Source organism: Gavia stellata, chromosome 1 (assembly GCF_030936135.1).
Source record: "Gavia stellata isolate bGavSte3 chromosome 1, bGavSte3.hap2, whole genome shotgun sequence".
Classification (NCBI taxonomy): domain Eukaryota; kingdom Metazoa; phylum Chordata; class Aves; order Gaviiformes; family Gaviidae; genus Gavia; species Gavia stellata.
Window position 1 is genome coordinate 8556469 of NC_082594.1, and position 15684 is coordinate 8572152.

At 48.1% G+C, this 15684-nt stretch overlaps 1 protein-coding gene across 1 annotated transcript in view; it reads right to left on the bottom strand.

The window, feature by feature from the left end:
* Nucleotides 1-345: 345 nt before the first annotated feature.
* ME3 (malic enzyme 3) overlaps nucleotides 346-15684 on the bottom strand; it is a 129991-nt gene continuing 114652 nt past the window's right edge. Inside the window, exons 8-14 of the mRNA XM_059815525.1 lie at nucleotides 6323-6420; nucleotides 5002-5115; nucleotides 4221-4326; nucleotides 3474-3616; nucleotides 2376-2549; nucleotides 1850-1948; nucleotides 346-622 (exon numbers count right to left, since the gene is read on the bottom strand). Of these exons, the coding sequence (XP_059671508.1) occupies nucleotides 461-622; nucleotides 1850-1948; nucleotides 2376-2549; nucleotides 3474-3616; nucleotides 4221-4326; nucleotides 5002-5115; nucleotides 6323-6420 (896 nt within the window). The 3' untranslated portion in view covers nucleotides 346-460. The remainder of the gene's footprint in view (nucleotides 623-1849; nucleotides 1949-2375; nucleotides 2550-3473; nucleotides 3617-4220; nucleotides 4327-5001; nucleotides 5116-6322; nucleotides 6421-15684) is intronic.

Below are 15684 nucleotides of genomic sequence, written 5' to 3' on the forward strand. Positions count from 1 at the left end.
GCACACGCTTCCAGAGAGCCATGGGCAAAGTGTGGCTGTCGTGTGTGCGGGATGATCATGCATACAGCTGCCACCATGGAAGTGGGGCTCCGAGCTTCCCGCAGGCACTCCCACTAGGGATGGGACTCTTTGCTTCTGCGGTGACCCAGGCAGCTTCTCCCGAGGCAGCTGTGCTGAGAGCCAGGCAGTGTGTTAAGCAAGCAGCACTATGCAGTGCTGATTGATCGGGACGGGCTGCAGCCATAGTCTGTCTCTCTCCTTGGAGTACAGACTGCCCAGCTTGGACTCTGTTTTATTCCCTACTGATATGCTCCCACAGAGAAAAAGCAGCAGCAAGTAAAAAACTCTTTGGATTAATTTACTTTTATCATTCTGCAAGCCTGGAGGTGCATTTATATCAGCAATGACATGAACCATGGGAACGAATGGAAAAAAATGAGAAAAGAGTTCTCACAAAAACTTATACATCTTGTGTTTGCATGGCTGCGGGGGGCCACCTGTAATCATCAATAACAAACGAATCATAATCAGGACTGTAAACGAGCCGTTTCACAAAGGCTTCCTTGTCTGCTGGCTCGGGGTACCAAGAAGCGAGACCGTGCTTGTAGGCCCAGTCAACAATCTGCAAAAAGATGATAAGCAAAATGAGCTGATGAAATAAAGTTGGCACATTATGAAGTTGAAACCAACTACAGTTTGGCCCTGGCTGTATTTTCCCTCTTTCCCCCCTCTCCCCCCTCAAAATTGTGTCCTTTTTTGCTTTTTTCTCTTTGTGCAATTCCCTGAGTCAGCTGCACTTCATCCCTTGGGTGAGGGAATGCAAGCTCCCTGCAATTACTGGCTGCTTACAAATGCACACCCCTGCCCTGGCAAAATGGTTGGAGTGTGCAATTAAAGGAGAGCCGCCCTTTAACCACCTCCACTCACACCCTTAAGCTCCTCAGCTACACTGTGCATCCGTCAGTAACTGGGGTTGTTCAGTCTGGAGAAGAGGAGGCTGAGGGGAGACCTTATCGCTCTCTACAACTACCTGAAAGGGGGTTGCAGAGAGGTGGGTGTTGGTCTCTTCTCCCAAGTGACAAGTGATAGGACAAGAGGAAATGGCCTCAAGTTGTGCCAGGGGAGGTTTGGATTGGATATTAGGAAAAATTTCTTCACTGAAAGGGTTGTCAGGCATTGGAACAGGCTGCCCAGGGAGGTGGTTGAGTCACCATCCCTGGAGGTATTTATAAGACGTGTGGATGTGGTGCTTAGGGACATAGTTTTGTGGTGGACTTGGCAGAGTTAGGTTAATGGTTGGACTCGATGATCTTAAAGGTCTTTTCCAACCTAAATGATTTTATGATTATATTCTATGATTCCTAGCAGGCCAATGTGATTCTCAGTGGGTGTTCCCTGAACAGGAATTACAAATTTGATATGTACAGGGCACCAATCCCACGATTAGACAACAAGCCCAGATCTGGAATAGTATTCAGGTACTTAGGCCCCTATCAAATACGGGTGGAGAGGTTCCAAAATAGCAATTCAGAACCTAAAATCTTTTGGCAACTTGCATCACATTTGAATTTGACCGTAAACGTGATTTTTTGAAGTGCTGAGCACTCACAGCTCCAAGTAATAAAGCAGAGCTTTGTGAGCTGTGAGGCACCCAGAATCAGGAGGTATTTTTCACGTTTGGGCTTTAAAGATGGGAGAAATCAAAGCAGCAATTTTGGCTTGAAGGATTCCTGACAATCATTGCTTTAGGCTGTAGAAAAAGTTGAATTAAAAAACCACAAAGCAAGAATGATGCCAAGGCAATTCTTTCCCTCCCTACCACAGAAAGTGGGAATAAGTGAGTACTCACTTTCACAGCAATTTTGAGAGACACCTCTCTGATGCTGTCCAAGGGGGGATAGAGTCTTCCTTCTGCAAGATTCTGCTCTGTTACCTCGGCAGCAATAGACTAGAAAGAAGGGAAAGGCAGTTTACAGAGATGGTCTCAAGGACGTACCACATTCACTAGCGTTACACGATACATGGCTGAAACCTCAGCAGCGGCGAAGCTGGGACTAGTTCTCAGTGGGAACTTGTGAACTATTCAAAATACATGTGTCTATACGTTTCATTACAGACTTAAAACTGGAGCCAGAATGATGGAAGTGCTGTGCCAGGGCATCAGTTGTGGGGAAGGAGGAGAACCCTGTCACCTTTGTAGGTGCAGTGGAAGCTTGAGCTTTTCCTGAGACTGGGAAAGGCTGCGGCTTTTTGCTGAGGCTGTGCCATTTCCACTCAACACATTGCCCCAGGCCAGGTTCTTGAAAACACCTGAAGTAGGTGCATGTGCCTCTCATAATCTTTTTAAAAACATTAGTTAAATGCAAGTTGGAAACCTCTGCTGTGATGAGGAAGATATCGTCAGAGATGTGCCGGACTCCGCAGGCGATGACTCCCAGTGCCACTCCGGGGAAGACGTAGGCGTTGTTTCCTTGGCCAGGGAAAAAGGTCTGTCCGTTGGGCAGGGTTACCTTTGAGAATGGACTCCCACTTGCAAATATTCCCCGTCCCTGATAAGAGAGAGAAAAAGGCATCCAAATTCAGAAGAGACAACTTACATTTCTGCTACTTGCCATGGTTTGCGCTTAGGGGACTCTGGTGACCAAGTGGACAGATCTCCAGCCAGTCATCTCCACCAGAGCCATCTTCAGGCCCTTCTGAAGGGCCTGGTCCCCAGAGCCATGAACAGGGCCATGGACAGGGCCCCTGAGCACCGTGTGGGTGTTTGCACCGCCCAACTGCAAGTGATCTGAACCTGCTGAGAAGGAGTCTCTCTTCCTCTCATTCAACCATGTAGGGAGTGTGAGGAGAGACTCATGTGGGATGAAGGTCTGGGGGCTGTACGACTGACCCAGCCACCAGCACTAAGACAGAAGCGGGAGATGGTGGGGGAGGCAAAGGGGAGAGTGAGACAAGGCCTCCTCTCTTAACCCAAGCCAATCCACATGACAATAATTCTTCAGTGATACTGGACCCAAGTTGGGCGATTACACAAACAACTAGTGGCAAAACACAGGGGACAGGAACCTGGGAGGACGGAACATCTCAGACAGCTATGGGTGAAGGAGGCAAGTGCTTTCTTTATAGAATCACAAAGTAATTCAGGCTGGTAGGGACCCTAAGGAGGTCTCTAGTGCAAACTCCTGCTCGCAGCAGGTCAGCTATGAGACCAGACCAGGTTGCTCAGGGCCTTATTCAGCTTGGTCTTGAGAATCTGCAAGAACAGAGACTGCACGAGCAGTCTGGGCCCCTGTTCCACCTCCTGACTCCTCACAGCGTGCAAGTTTTTCTTGATGCCCAGCTTGAACCTCTTTTGTTTCAACTTATGCCCACCGTCACTTGTCTGCCCACCATGCACCACTGTGGTTTCCTTGGTACAGTCATGGCCACAGAGTACCCGGAGCACCCAGCTTCCCTACGCTGAGCGCCAGTACCTCGGTGAGGCGGTAGCACTGCTCCGCTGTGCACTCCGCTTTACTTGTGGGGTTGCTCAGGGCAAACACGATAGGCCTCTCATTGAAGGCCGCCATGTCCTTCAAAATCTTCTCAGTGAAAGCTCCTGCAATGGCTGCGACACCTAAAACAACAACAGCAGAGTGAGACGGTGCTTTCCGACTGTCTGACTTCAGTGCAATGGGCTGATCCCTCTTGAATGCCTCCGTTGGTAAGTGAACTGCGGGAGGGAACAGGCTCCATCTCTGGACATGCAGGTGGGAATGTGTCTTTTTCATATTATGGCGAGGTTAAAAGCCTGTCTCAGAATAAAGCCTTCTGCTCCTCTGCGCAGAGTGGGGATCAGTGTTTAGGCCAGTCTGGCTGCAGCACTTTGCCTCCCAAAGGCTCAGCACTTCTCCTCCCAAACACCTGCCCGAGCTGCCTGTTGTCCTCCTTGCCCTGCCCAGCCTGGCCAGGCCATGTTTGCTGCCGAGAGCCCCAGATCCTACCTCCCGCAGCACCTCCCTCTGCAGCCCTGTCTGGGAGGGCTCCTACAGCTGCAGAAGAGAGGAAGCCTGTGCCCCATGGTCGAAGGGGAAAGGACGTGGAGAACTCAACTGACAAAACAGCGGTAAAAAAAGCTTATTTCATTTTGACTGGGAGAACAAAAGGAGGCCCTAGAAGAAAGACAGAAACTCTCCTAAGAACTGAGTTGACGTGAAAATGTGGTGCTAAGGGAACTCCACCTATAATTGCCGTAGGCTTCACTTTCTGCACAACCTCTTCCAGCGTGTTCACACTGGGGTGGTCCTGGGCAAACATTTCTTTCTCATGGTTCAGGTGGCTCCTGCCCTGTGAGGAAAAAGAAGGAGTCAAACTTTGGTCTGTTGGCAAAAGGTGGAGACATAACATAGTAACTCATCAGTTCATTTCATCTCTTGGCCCTCTACCTAAATGAGATTCCTCAGAGCAGGTCCTCAGCGTCAGCCAGTCGGGCATTGAGCTGTTGGTGTAATGTCATGGTGGGGCTGGTCTCTGCTCCCCTTGCTCTCCAAAACACACTGATTGTGTGGAGGAAGGATCTGGCTGCCAGGGCAGAGAAATTGTGCATGTAGCACAAGTCTCCTCAAGTCTGAGGAGGGTCAAGGGCAGAGGTCCTGAGGACCCCGGGAGTGCAGGGTAGAGCTGGGCCAGGCTGGATCACCAAGCAGGGCACAATGTTCCTGTTGTAATATCACATATGACATGCAAGACTTTCAGCACTGCTTGAGACCACGGCCAGCAGTGTATCCTGTCACTTTAGAGGCCCAGCCCAGAGCGTTGCCTTTAGGGCAGCCAGTGCTGCTGGTACAGTTGTCACTATGAGACCTAGTCCTCTGAAAGCAGGAACAGCTCTGCTGACACCAATAAAACTGCAGCCCTTACTCCAGGACTGAGCAGGCGTCCTAGGTATCTGCCTGCTCTGGCCTCTCTCCAGCTTGCAGGAGGTGGCGGGGGAGCGGAGCTCTGCTCTGGAGACAAATTTACCTTCACAATCAGTCCCTTGGAGTCCACCATCCAAATTTTTTTGATGGCATCCTCTCGTGAAATTCCTTCCTTTTCCATGGCCATGAGGATGAGATGAGCTATGCCCATTGCAGCCTGGAAGACATTATATAAACACTTCATTGGGGTATCAACATCTTTTGTGAGGGGAAGATTTTAAATGAGAGATGCGTTGGGTCGTCCCCCAGTACTGCACAAAGCTGTGAGGCTTTCTGCTCCATGGTTGTACAGTGCCATGGCATGGGGCTGATTTTAGCATTGTTGGTGCTGCCATGAATAAAAAAAAAACCCAAACAATCATCCAGCAGAGCAGGCTGCCCATGAGGCTGCAGCAGTGGAAGTGGTACCTTGACAGGCAGAGGCTGTCTCCATCATTTAAACCAGCTGCTGCAGGGGAGGAAAAGGGGCAGGCACTGAACAAACATTGGTGATGATACCAGTACAGAGGAACTCAAAGCAAAGTGGGATTGCTGCATCTGAAGTACTGCCAAGAGGAAAGTCCTCTTCTGCCATTCCTGTCTGAGGAAGCGGCCCTGGCTGTGCGGTGTGTGTTAGTGGTCCTACAGCTGTGCCCAGCCCTCCTGCCCAGATGGGGACTAACAAGGCAGGATGGTTTCTGTGCCACAGCACAGATATGTCTGTCAGGAGGGCTGGAGAAAGAGAAGAAGCAATCTTTGCTTCACAGAGGGATAGGCAAACAGTGAGTAACGGACCTTGCCCAAAGTCCCACAGGTGGGCGAGAGCTGAGCCAGGACCTGGACCAACGTCTTTAGTCCATAGTCCAGGCTTTAGAAACTTTTTCTTCCCCCTCTCTCTTTGAGCAAGGCACCTTACAGACTACCTGATTTCTGCCGTGGGGGCAATATGACTGACTCCAAAAAGGGAAGTTATGTTCTTACAGTTCTTTGAGTCTGAGTCCTCTTGACTCTATTGCTAAAGAGGCTCTGGTTTACCCTAAAACCCCTGAGGACTCAAACAAGCCTCCTTAATGTTCCTACAGCACCCTGCCTCATAAGGGACTTCCCTCAAGGTAGTTAAAGCCCCGCTGACACATGGGAAGCCTCGTAGCATCCAGGAAGTCTGCCCAGGACTCATGGGCCAAGAGGTCACTGAAAGATTGTTGGCAACTTCTACACAGCAGCAAAATCCACCCATGGGGCCCACTCCTGCCCAGTGACAAGGAACCTGCCTCTGTGCGTTGTTTTCATGAAGCCAAGCCTTGCAGGAAGTTTCATGGTTAGTTTATCTCTCTCTAAATTTGAATTTATATCATATTTAGGAACAAACTCAAGAATATTCTTACCTCTCCAGCTCCCTGGAAAACAAACTTATGGTCAGAGAGCTTGTTCTTTGTGATCCTTAAGGCTGCAAAGATGCCAGCGACTGCCACAGATGCAGTGCCTGAAAAGAGAGAAACACCGTAAGATGGTCATCCTGGCAAACGGATGTCTACCCTACTGATATGCTGTTAGAAACCTTGTGGTAGGAACCATTCTCTTAGATCCTGCCACTAAAGGATCAGAGTGCCTTCCCTACTCTGAAATATTAATCCTCAGAAGACCCCTGCAAGGCAGGAGAACACCAATTTCCCTCTATATAGACTCAAAGGGACACTGAGTCCCAGAATGCCAGAAGAAGTTAATACCTAACTCCCAAGGGTTTAAGATGCATGTGACTTGTCTAAGGTCACGTAAGACATCTGTAGCAGAGTGGTGATCGGAAGTTGGGCACCCTTGTCACAAAACCCTCTGTGATCATGGAATTACCATCCTCTTCTCATTTACCTTCACAGCTCAGCACCATCTTCTCTTTTTTTACCTCCCTGATACTCTGATACCCTGACTCAGAGCCATCATGCCTCACTGCCAAGCATTAAGGAGTCAACGAGAACATGAGCTGGTCCCAGATTAGTGAGAAAGAATCCAGTATATGGAGAGCAGTGTCCTGATGTTACAGCCACTGTGATATGTACAGCTTTCCATCCATCAAGGGAGGCAGATGCCTAGACTGAATAAACCTGCCTTCACCCCACATCAGTCACATAAAGTATTCACCTGATGTCCTATCCCAGGTGAAGGAACATGGTGGGAAGAAATCAAGTAAGGCACAGACTAATGAGGATTCAGGTACTGGTGGTAGCTCAGGTCACCCGGGCAAGCTGGATACAAGTGCTAAAGGTGAGCTAGGAAAGAAGGAGGCAGTTTTATCATAGAACGTCTGAAGTTGGAAGGGACCCATAAGGATCATCGCGTCCATCAGTTTTATTCTGCAGCCTTTTAAAGGATGCCAGTTCGGATGTGCCCCCAGCTCTCATGCTGTCCCCAGCTCTAATGCTGATCTCTCCATTCTCATGTTCAGAAGCTTTGTGAGAAATCAGGGAGTCCACAAGTCACGTCTTGTGTGGGTGGTCATGGGTGGGGAGGACAACAAACCCTTTTAGGCTGATAAACCTGATTTCACCAAATTTCCAGCTTCTCCTATTTTCCTGCCCATTTAATCAGGCGGTGCATCAGGTTTTCAATCAGCCAATGCTTCAGTGAGACCCCTTGCAGGGTCCTTAGGGCCTGGGGTGCTGCCGGGCATCAGCGAACATTCTGGTTGGGAAAGGAGAGCAGGTCGTGAGCAAAGCATGACCACGAGCAGTGACACCAGCAGATGGTGCTGCCTCATCTGTCAAGGGCCGAGAAAATAAATCCAGCTTTACCTGCTCCTCCTCTTTAGTGCAAAAGCCACAGCTAAACTAGAAATTTACTGGTATATCATGGCATCGGGGAATGATTTACTCTCTTATTATTTCCATGCAAGCAGAAAACCTAGTGGGAGCACAGTTACTCTGGCAGAGAAGTAACTTTCATTGACAGGGCTTATTTTGCTTAGTGAACCTATACAAGCTACTCTGACAAAGAAAATCTTTATTAGCCAGACCAGAAGTGTTTATCAGTACCGTTAGCTCACGAACATTTTGCTTTTATAACTCAGATGAATTTAATTCTCCAAAAATTAATAATGAGTGCCACTTAAGAGTGATTCTGGTTTAGCAGAGGTGTCAGTAGCCACATTCCCGCAGCAAACGTTAGCGCCGTGGTGCCCATGCGCAGGCACACTGGTGCAGAATGGCAGCAGCAGCATTTCTTACTCATGAGGGCATTGCAAGCATCTGTGTCTTAAACACAAAATGGACTAGACTAACAGTTGGTGGCTTCTTAAGCGTCTTTCTTGCAAAGAATCACTTGAGACACTCGCTTCAGCACAGAGGATGAATTTCCTTCATTAGCTCAGAAAACAGTTTGGATCAGTTTATTTCCAGATCTAGACCATCTGAGTTCCGTCAGTTTAAAAAGGAGTTGATGGGGAGGGAACCAGCCACTGAGTGCTCTGCTGCTTCAGTATTAACATGTCAACTCGGACAACTGAAGGACATACATGAAGGATTTCCTCTTGTTTCTCCTGCACTAAATCTCTGCCTTTTTAAGCTGTATTTAGAGTGATGTATCTACCTGGCAAAATGCTGTGCCATCGAACTAGAAAAATTACAGAGGAAGATGATGAACATCCAAGGAATTTAAGGGAAGACCAGATAATTGCCCAGTTTTTAGCTTTTGCTTTTTATGGGTGTCATATAGCTAGCCTATGCTCATTCTCTGTATTTTGGTAAGTCTATAATCAGCAGGACTGCCTGGCTTGCTGCCATGCCAGATGCTAAGGACAGGACTCCTCTGAACAAACATGTATGATCCTGCCCATGCTAAAGCCTGACACCTGAACTGGGGCAAATGAAATGCATCCTAAAAGTGTCACTACCACCACAGTTTTTTAAAAGAGACAAGATAACTGGAATACATGTAGACACTTCTATTGCAGACATCTGAAGTTTGGAGGAAGGAATCCCACTCTGGCAGTCTGAACTGCAAAGAAGTGGGGAGAGACCGGGGTCCTACAGTTGCCAGCAATGCCAAGCTTGTGACATGCAGTAGAATATGGACACCTACACATATGCTCACGCATGCTCACACGCTATCTCCCAGGCTAACTTTGCACAGAAATCCCCAAATCCCCACGTGGGTGGGAGTAGGGAACTGATCAGAGGGAAAAACCCAAAAGTGGAACAACTACAGTGTGACAGCGTAAGTGTCAGGTCACAGCATTAGCAGCAATAGATGCCTGGAAAGCATTTAAAAGAAAGAAACGTAACTGGAGAAATATCTTGTTGCTCTTGGTCCTGACCCAGGCAAAATTGCTTTATACCCTATGATTGTCAAGAAGTCTGATGGGACAAATGCTGGTATCTGCAAACCCATTTAAATGGAAAATGCTCGTGGGACATTCAGCAGAGAGACTTGAGGTCTGTTTAAAGATGTTACTAGCAGGAATTTGAGAAGTGGGGTGTGTGGAAAGAAAGGGTGCACACATTCAGTCTGCAGAGCAGCGTGCATTTTGCAGAGTGGAGACCTGTGGGACTGGGTGTGCCGTTACTCATCCCCCTGCACTTGCACTGCAGCTCTGACTAACAGCAGGACTCTGCCATTCCTAATCCTCCTCCTCTCTCTCCAATGTGTTTCTAATCCCTCCACGTCTCCCAGACTGCATCTCACCCCCATTACTCAAGTAACAAAGTTACTGTACCTTGGCCTCAGCTCAATATTTTTCTTTGATAATTACAATTCTGAGCATGGAACAATAGAGCACCTCTATGGAGGAGAGTTCACAGCTGGTTCGTATAAGGAATTGGCTAATCATTGTGCTTCAATTCCAAAAAGACCACAGAATGAGATGGGGGGTGGGGAACCCCTCACCATGAGTTGTGGCAAGAAAAAAACCAACCATGCTTCAACATGTTTATCTATCTGTTTTTCAAAGAGATTGAATGCTGCTATTGCAGATAACTACTTCCTTTAGTAATTAGCAAGAGCCGGCTTGGCTGGTCTGTATCTGAGGTGAGATATGGAGGGGCACAGAGAGAAGAAAGAAAATGCTTGCAAATCATCTGGTCCGTCCAAGACTCAAAGTGAACGCTCAACATATCACAAAATAGCAAGCAGACCTCGGGAGCCTCTCTGGGGAGTCCAGAGCAACAGGACCAGCAAAGAAAAGAGGCATTTAAAACTAAGGTACACTCAGACCATCCCTGTAGGAATTAATCTCTGACACTCAGGCACATTCAGAATACCGTAAAACATTAAGGAAAGATCCTCTGAGGCTGATTTTCCACTTGCACGAGTGTAAGTCAGAACAAGCCCCAATAGATGTCAGTGGAGCTACACTGGAGCAGAACCAGGGGAAAAGGATCTGCTCCACAGCTTCAAGACACTGCACAGATGGAAAAGGCTGCAGCCCAGAGGCACCCATGCCCAGGGACCTTATCCTTCTTTCCGAGTGGGGAGAGCGGACAGAGGGGCGAATGGCTTCGCACATGGACTTACGGGCAGTGCTGGCACGAGTGCAACAGGGAGAGTGCTGCCCAGCGCTGATGTCAAGGCTGTTCCAGGTGTGACAGCACCCTGTGGCTGAGCAGCGGACATGGGGGGAAGCAGGGACCCTGTGGATGCTGGGGGGCAGGAGTCCCCCCACGCGGAGGGCCTGTGCTGCCCTATCACCTGGCCCAGGCGCTGGCTGAGCGGAGCAGAGCATCACCACCATGCCGAATCCTTCCGACAGCAGCACAGATGGGAACACGCAGCCACACCGCTGCCCGTTTCTTCGTACAACACCCGTGTGGGTGATTCCCCCTTCTTCACAGCACACCGGTGGAAGAGATGGCCAAATTCAGCCTGATCTTTTATTTTTCACCCTTGTCCCACCTGCTTACGCTTTGCCCCATCAAAACCATGCCAAGATGAGGGCCTGGGGAACAGCAAACACCAGTTTAACAGCTCCAGCAGAAGGCAGCCAAGAAAATATATCTAAATTTATGGATGCAGCGGAAGCATAGGGCTTTTCCAAATCCTGATTCACATTAAATCCCTGCAGCAGTTCCGCCTGTTACTGGAAAGCAGAGTGGAACTTGTCCAGATCTACTCCAAATACATAATCGAAAGTCAAACACAACAAAGCTGAAGCAAAAAGTTGCCGAAGTGTTTGCAGCTCAAGGTCTTCACCTCCATGGCTGTGGGCTAGTGTTAGCCTTCCCCCAAAGGGCCTCTGTAAGACATTAAGAAAATAAACCTAGAAATGGTGTGGAGCAAGTCAACGAGAACAGCAGTAAAATGGAAAGCATCGATGCTCAGGGAAGGAACTCGCTTTCTCCACTCCCAAATTTAGGGGCACTGGTGACCCAGAAGAGGTGGTGGTATGGTGAAGAGCTGTCTGACAGCGGAGGTGCAGAGCTCATCTTAAAGTAGATGCCCAATGTAGGTCATCTCTGGGTGCCTGTTTTTAATCCTTGCACTGTAAAGTGCTTGGACTATAGAGTGCAGTGCCTTAAAAACACGTGGCAGCGCTGGCCTGCAGCATTGCTCTCTCCTGCCTCGCAGAGTGCCAGCCAGCACACGGGCTGTGCCAACGGGCAGACCGAGCTCCCTCATCCGCACAGGCAGAGGCTGCCAGGCAGCTGCCAGCGCTTTGCAGGAAAGCATCCCCATCGCAGCAGTGGAGACCCTGTGGATGCTGTTTTATACCAACGAGCTAAACCAGGTCAGCTCTGTTCTTCTGTTCATTTTGCCTCCTTAGCCTGGACTGAAAGATCACAGACAGCTTAACACAGAGGTGACGTATGCTGTTCTTTACCGCAAAGGAGGAGTTTGCAATGGCGTCCAGTGAACAAGAGAAACAGCGAACAAGAAAAGCAGGAGCGGAAAGGGGACCAAATGTTACAATCCCCAAAATGACAGAAGATACAAGCCACATCTGTAGGGTCCTGCACCACTAAGCCCAAGACACTGAGGCCCATTTACACCCAGGAGTCCATACTGTTCTGACCTGGCTTGTTTAGCAGTCAATGTGCGATTCGGACACAAGTCTAGGAGCTGGCCCTTAACAGTTAATGTAGTAGCATCACAGGAAAATGCAGGAGCCCCTTCTGCTGCAGGGCACAGCAGGTCCAAAAGGGCCTGGTAATGGTGAAGCCCTGCAGGACTGAGGACGTCTCCAGATCTATCTCCAGGCCAGGTAAATCCCCCCAGGGAAAGCCTGTTGCTCAGGAGCTGCCTGGCAGGACACAGCCTGCTTTGTTCTGCAGCAGGGTATTGTCCAGGGCTCTCTTCCTATTGTGCTTCCCTCCCTCCTTAGTTTCCTGTGATAATTACTGATGCATTTTCCACGCCAGCTGAAACAACAAAGTAAGATACTGTACCATTTTAATCTGCTGAAATTAGTTAATGCCGAGCCAAAAACTAGCTTCGCCTGCTTCACACAGCACATGGAAACGTGCCTGCAAATTAGGCCACGTTTGCACATGATTGATTTCTAACTTGCCCAAATGTTTGAAGCCGCTCAGATTTGCAGTGCTGGAGTCAGCCTGTTCCCAACCTCAGCTGAGGTCTGGGAGCAGTGTTCCTCCAGGCTGAGACTACTTCCTGAGGTGTCCTGGAAAGGTTATGGAAAGGTTATCTGCTAGGATAATGAGAAAAGGTGGTTGGTGGGTCAAGAGATATTTTGAGGCTCATCAGCAGTCACACATCCAACAACAAAGGGGAATCATTGCTCTAACGAATGGGAAAAGACCCAGAGAGGTTCTGTGAAAGTGATGACCCCTGTGCATTGCCTGTAGACTGCTTTAGTTGTGGAGGGACTATGGAAATACAAAAGGCTAAGCGTTTTTATTGTGGCTATTGATTTGGGGTTTTCCATCTTGAAGTGCCTTGAAGAAGTCTCATTTGCACGGTATAGGTGTTCAGCCTATTTTAGAAATCCTGTCTGTTCACAGCATCTCACACTGGATATGGATAGATCTGAAACACTCAGATTGGTCGTTCTTTGAGAAGCTATCGATGTTACACTTACATCAGGTCTAGTTTTAAAAGACTGCTAAAGATGCCCAGAGCCAGGAGATAGTAGGCTTTATGCTTCTGTGCGCTATTCTCTCTGCCCTGCCCATACGTGTGAAAGGCTTTTGAATGACATGATCAGATACAATTAATTAAATAACACGTTAGGGATTTCTTCATTTTTCTGCAACTCTGACTAAACTTGCAGAACAACTTCTGCTGTTCAGTACTGAGTAAGCAATCTAAGCCTGAAGAATTCACGTTTGATATGTGAATATGGAGGGTAACACACTAATCAACCAGGAGAATGAGCTTTGCATAGAAAAAATGAGGTTGGAAGAGAAGCCTGGAGGTCACCTAGCCCAGTATCTGCTTAAAGCAGGGCTAGCTTCCAAATTAGATTAGGTTGCTTAGGGCCTTCTTGAAGGATAAAAGTCCCAAAGTTTTTCTGCACAACTTGTCCCAGTGTTCAACCACTCTCATAGTGAGTAACGTTTTTGCTATGTCTGATCAGATAACTGAACCATGATACTGAAGGATCTCTGTTGCAGCATAAAGATTCCAGCTCAGCAAGCCGAGTCAACCAATTCCAATCACAGGTTGATGTGTCTGATCCTACTTTTGCTTAGCGCAGGCACAAACTCCTGCTGATTTTTTGGTTACTCAGTGCACATCTTTGAAGGCTGTGGTGGAATTAGACAGGCTTTTTACCAGAAAGAAAATGAAGCACATGCACACAGAGCCCTAGTCCTGTGCTGAGAACCTTAGGTGTGCAAATTTACAGGGCTTCTATGGACTCCTGCCTATTTAGCAGGGATTATTCAACAAAGTCCATGAGACCTGATGAGATGCATCTGAGGATGCTGAGGTATGTGGCCAATGGCATTACAAAGTCATTCTCTGAAAGGTTTTGGTAATTGGGGAGATTCCCAATTCCTGAAAAAAGACAAATGTCACACCCATCTTCAGGAAAAGCCAGATGAAGGATCCAAGAAATTTTAGCTCAGTCAGCCTAACCTCAGTACCTGGGGATTACAAAGCAAATCTTCCTGGAAGGTATGTCTAGGAACATGAAGGTGACTGAAAACAGAATGGATCACCCAAGGCAAATCACACCTGACCAACCTGGCTACCTTCTATGATGAGACAACTGGCTATGTGGACAAGGAGAGGGCAGTGGGTGTTGAAATAACTTCCCAAAGCACCCTTGTAGCCAGACTGGAGAGATACAGACTGAACAAGTGGACTATCAGGTGGGTGAAGAAGTGGCTGGGCTGCTGGGCTCAAAGGCTTGTGGTCAGTGGTACAAAGAGGCCAGTACTGTTTATGTTCTATTAACAACCTGGATGATAAGACAGAGTGCATCCCCAGCAAGTTCATGGATGATTACAAGCCGGGGATAGTGATCGCTGACTGTCACTCAGAGGGATCTCAGCAGGCTGGAGAAATGGGCTCAGGGAAACCTCCTGAAGTGAAGGCAAGTGCAAAATCCTGTACCTGGGAAGAAGGAACAACCTCATGCAACAGCACATGGTAGGGGCTGATGGCTGAAAAGCAGCTTTGCAGAAGACAACTTGGTGGTAATGGTGGACAACAAGTTGAAGATGAGCCAGCAATGTGCCCTTGTGGCACAGAAGGACAACAGCCTGCTAGACTGTGTCAACAGAAGTCTCGGCAGCAGGTCAAGGAATATGATAATTTCTTTCTATTTCAGCACTTTTGAGGTCACCTCTAGACTGGCATCTCCAGTTCAGGGCTCTCAGCACAAGGAATATATTGACAAACAGGAGCAAGTCCAGAGGAGGGCCATCAACATGACCAGAGTGTACAAGGAGGATTGAGGGACCTGGGTTTGATTAGGCTGGAGAAGGCTAAGAAGGCATCTAATTTCCGTCTACAACTTGTAAAGGAGCCAGATTCTTCTCAGAGGCACACAGCAAAAGGATGAAAGCAAGTTGCATCTCGGGAAATTCCAATTAGATATCAGGGGAAAAAAATGCACAGGGAAGATGAGAAATCTTTGGAACAAGTAGCATAAAGAGGTTGCAAATATCCATCCTTGTAGATATTGAAAATTATTTGGCTGGACAAGGCTCTGAGGAACCTGATCTAATGTCAAAGTTGGATCTAACTTTGAAATCACCTTTTATTTGTGTGAGGGCTGGGTGATATCCAGAGGTCCCTTCCAAGCTAACCTCTTCAATGATTTTATGTATTTTCTTGAATGAAGCAGGAAGCCAGAGATGCCTGTCTCAGGGATTCACAAGACTTGACACCTTTTCAGGGGTCTACTTTTTGTTTATCACTGCGCACAGTTAAGTGGAGCAGAGTTACAGCAGGAAGAGAAAGAGCAGCATCTAAAACATTCTCATGTCCCTCTAATTTCATATGTGCTTCATCGCCTGCCCTGGTACTTTACTGGGAAAAAGGAAGAAGTGACAATCAGTTTTCTCCTGTAGAGCTGAAATGGAAGCTGTTGCCCCTTGCATGAACCCAGACAGAGCTGGGAAAGGACTGATGTCATCACTGCCATAGAGGAAGGAGAAGCAATCCCTTAATGGGGAGCTCCCACGCGCGGGCACTGTGAGCCAGCTCCTGCTAGCTCCCAGGCTAATGGCTTTCAGAATGAGAGGAATCACCTCGTCCTGGTTTGTGGTACCTGGCAGGCGTCCCACTCAGCATCAGCAGGCTGGCTCGAACTGGAAGGGGTCTGAGTCATTTTAATTCTGTGGGGTTAGGATGG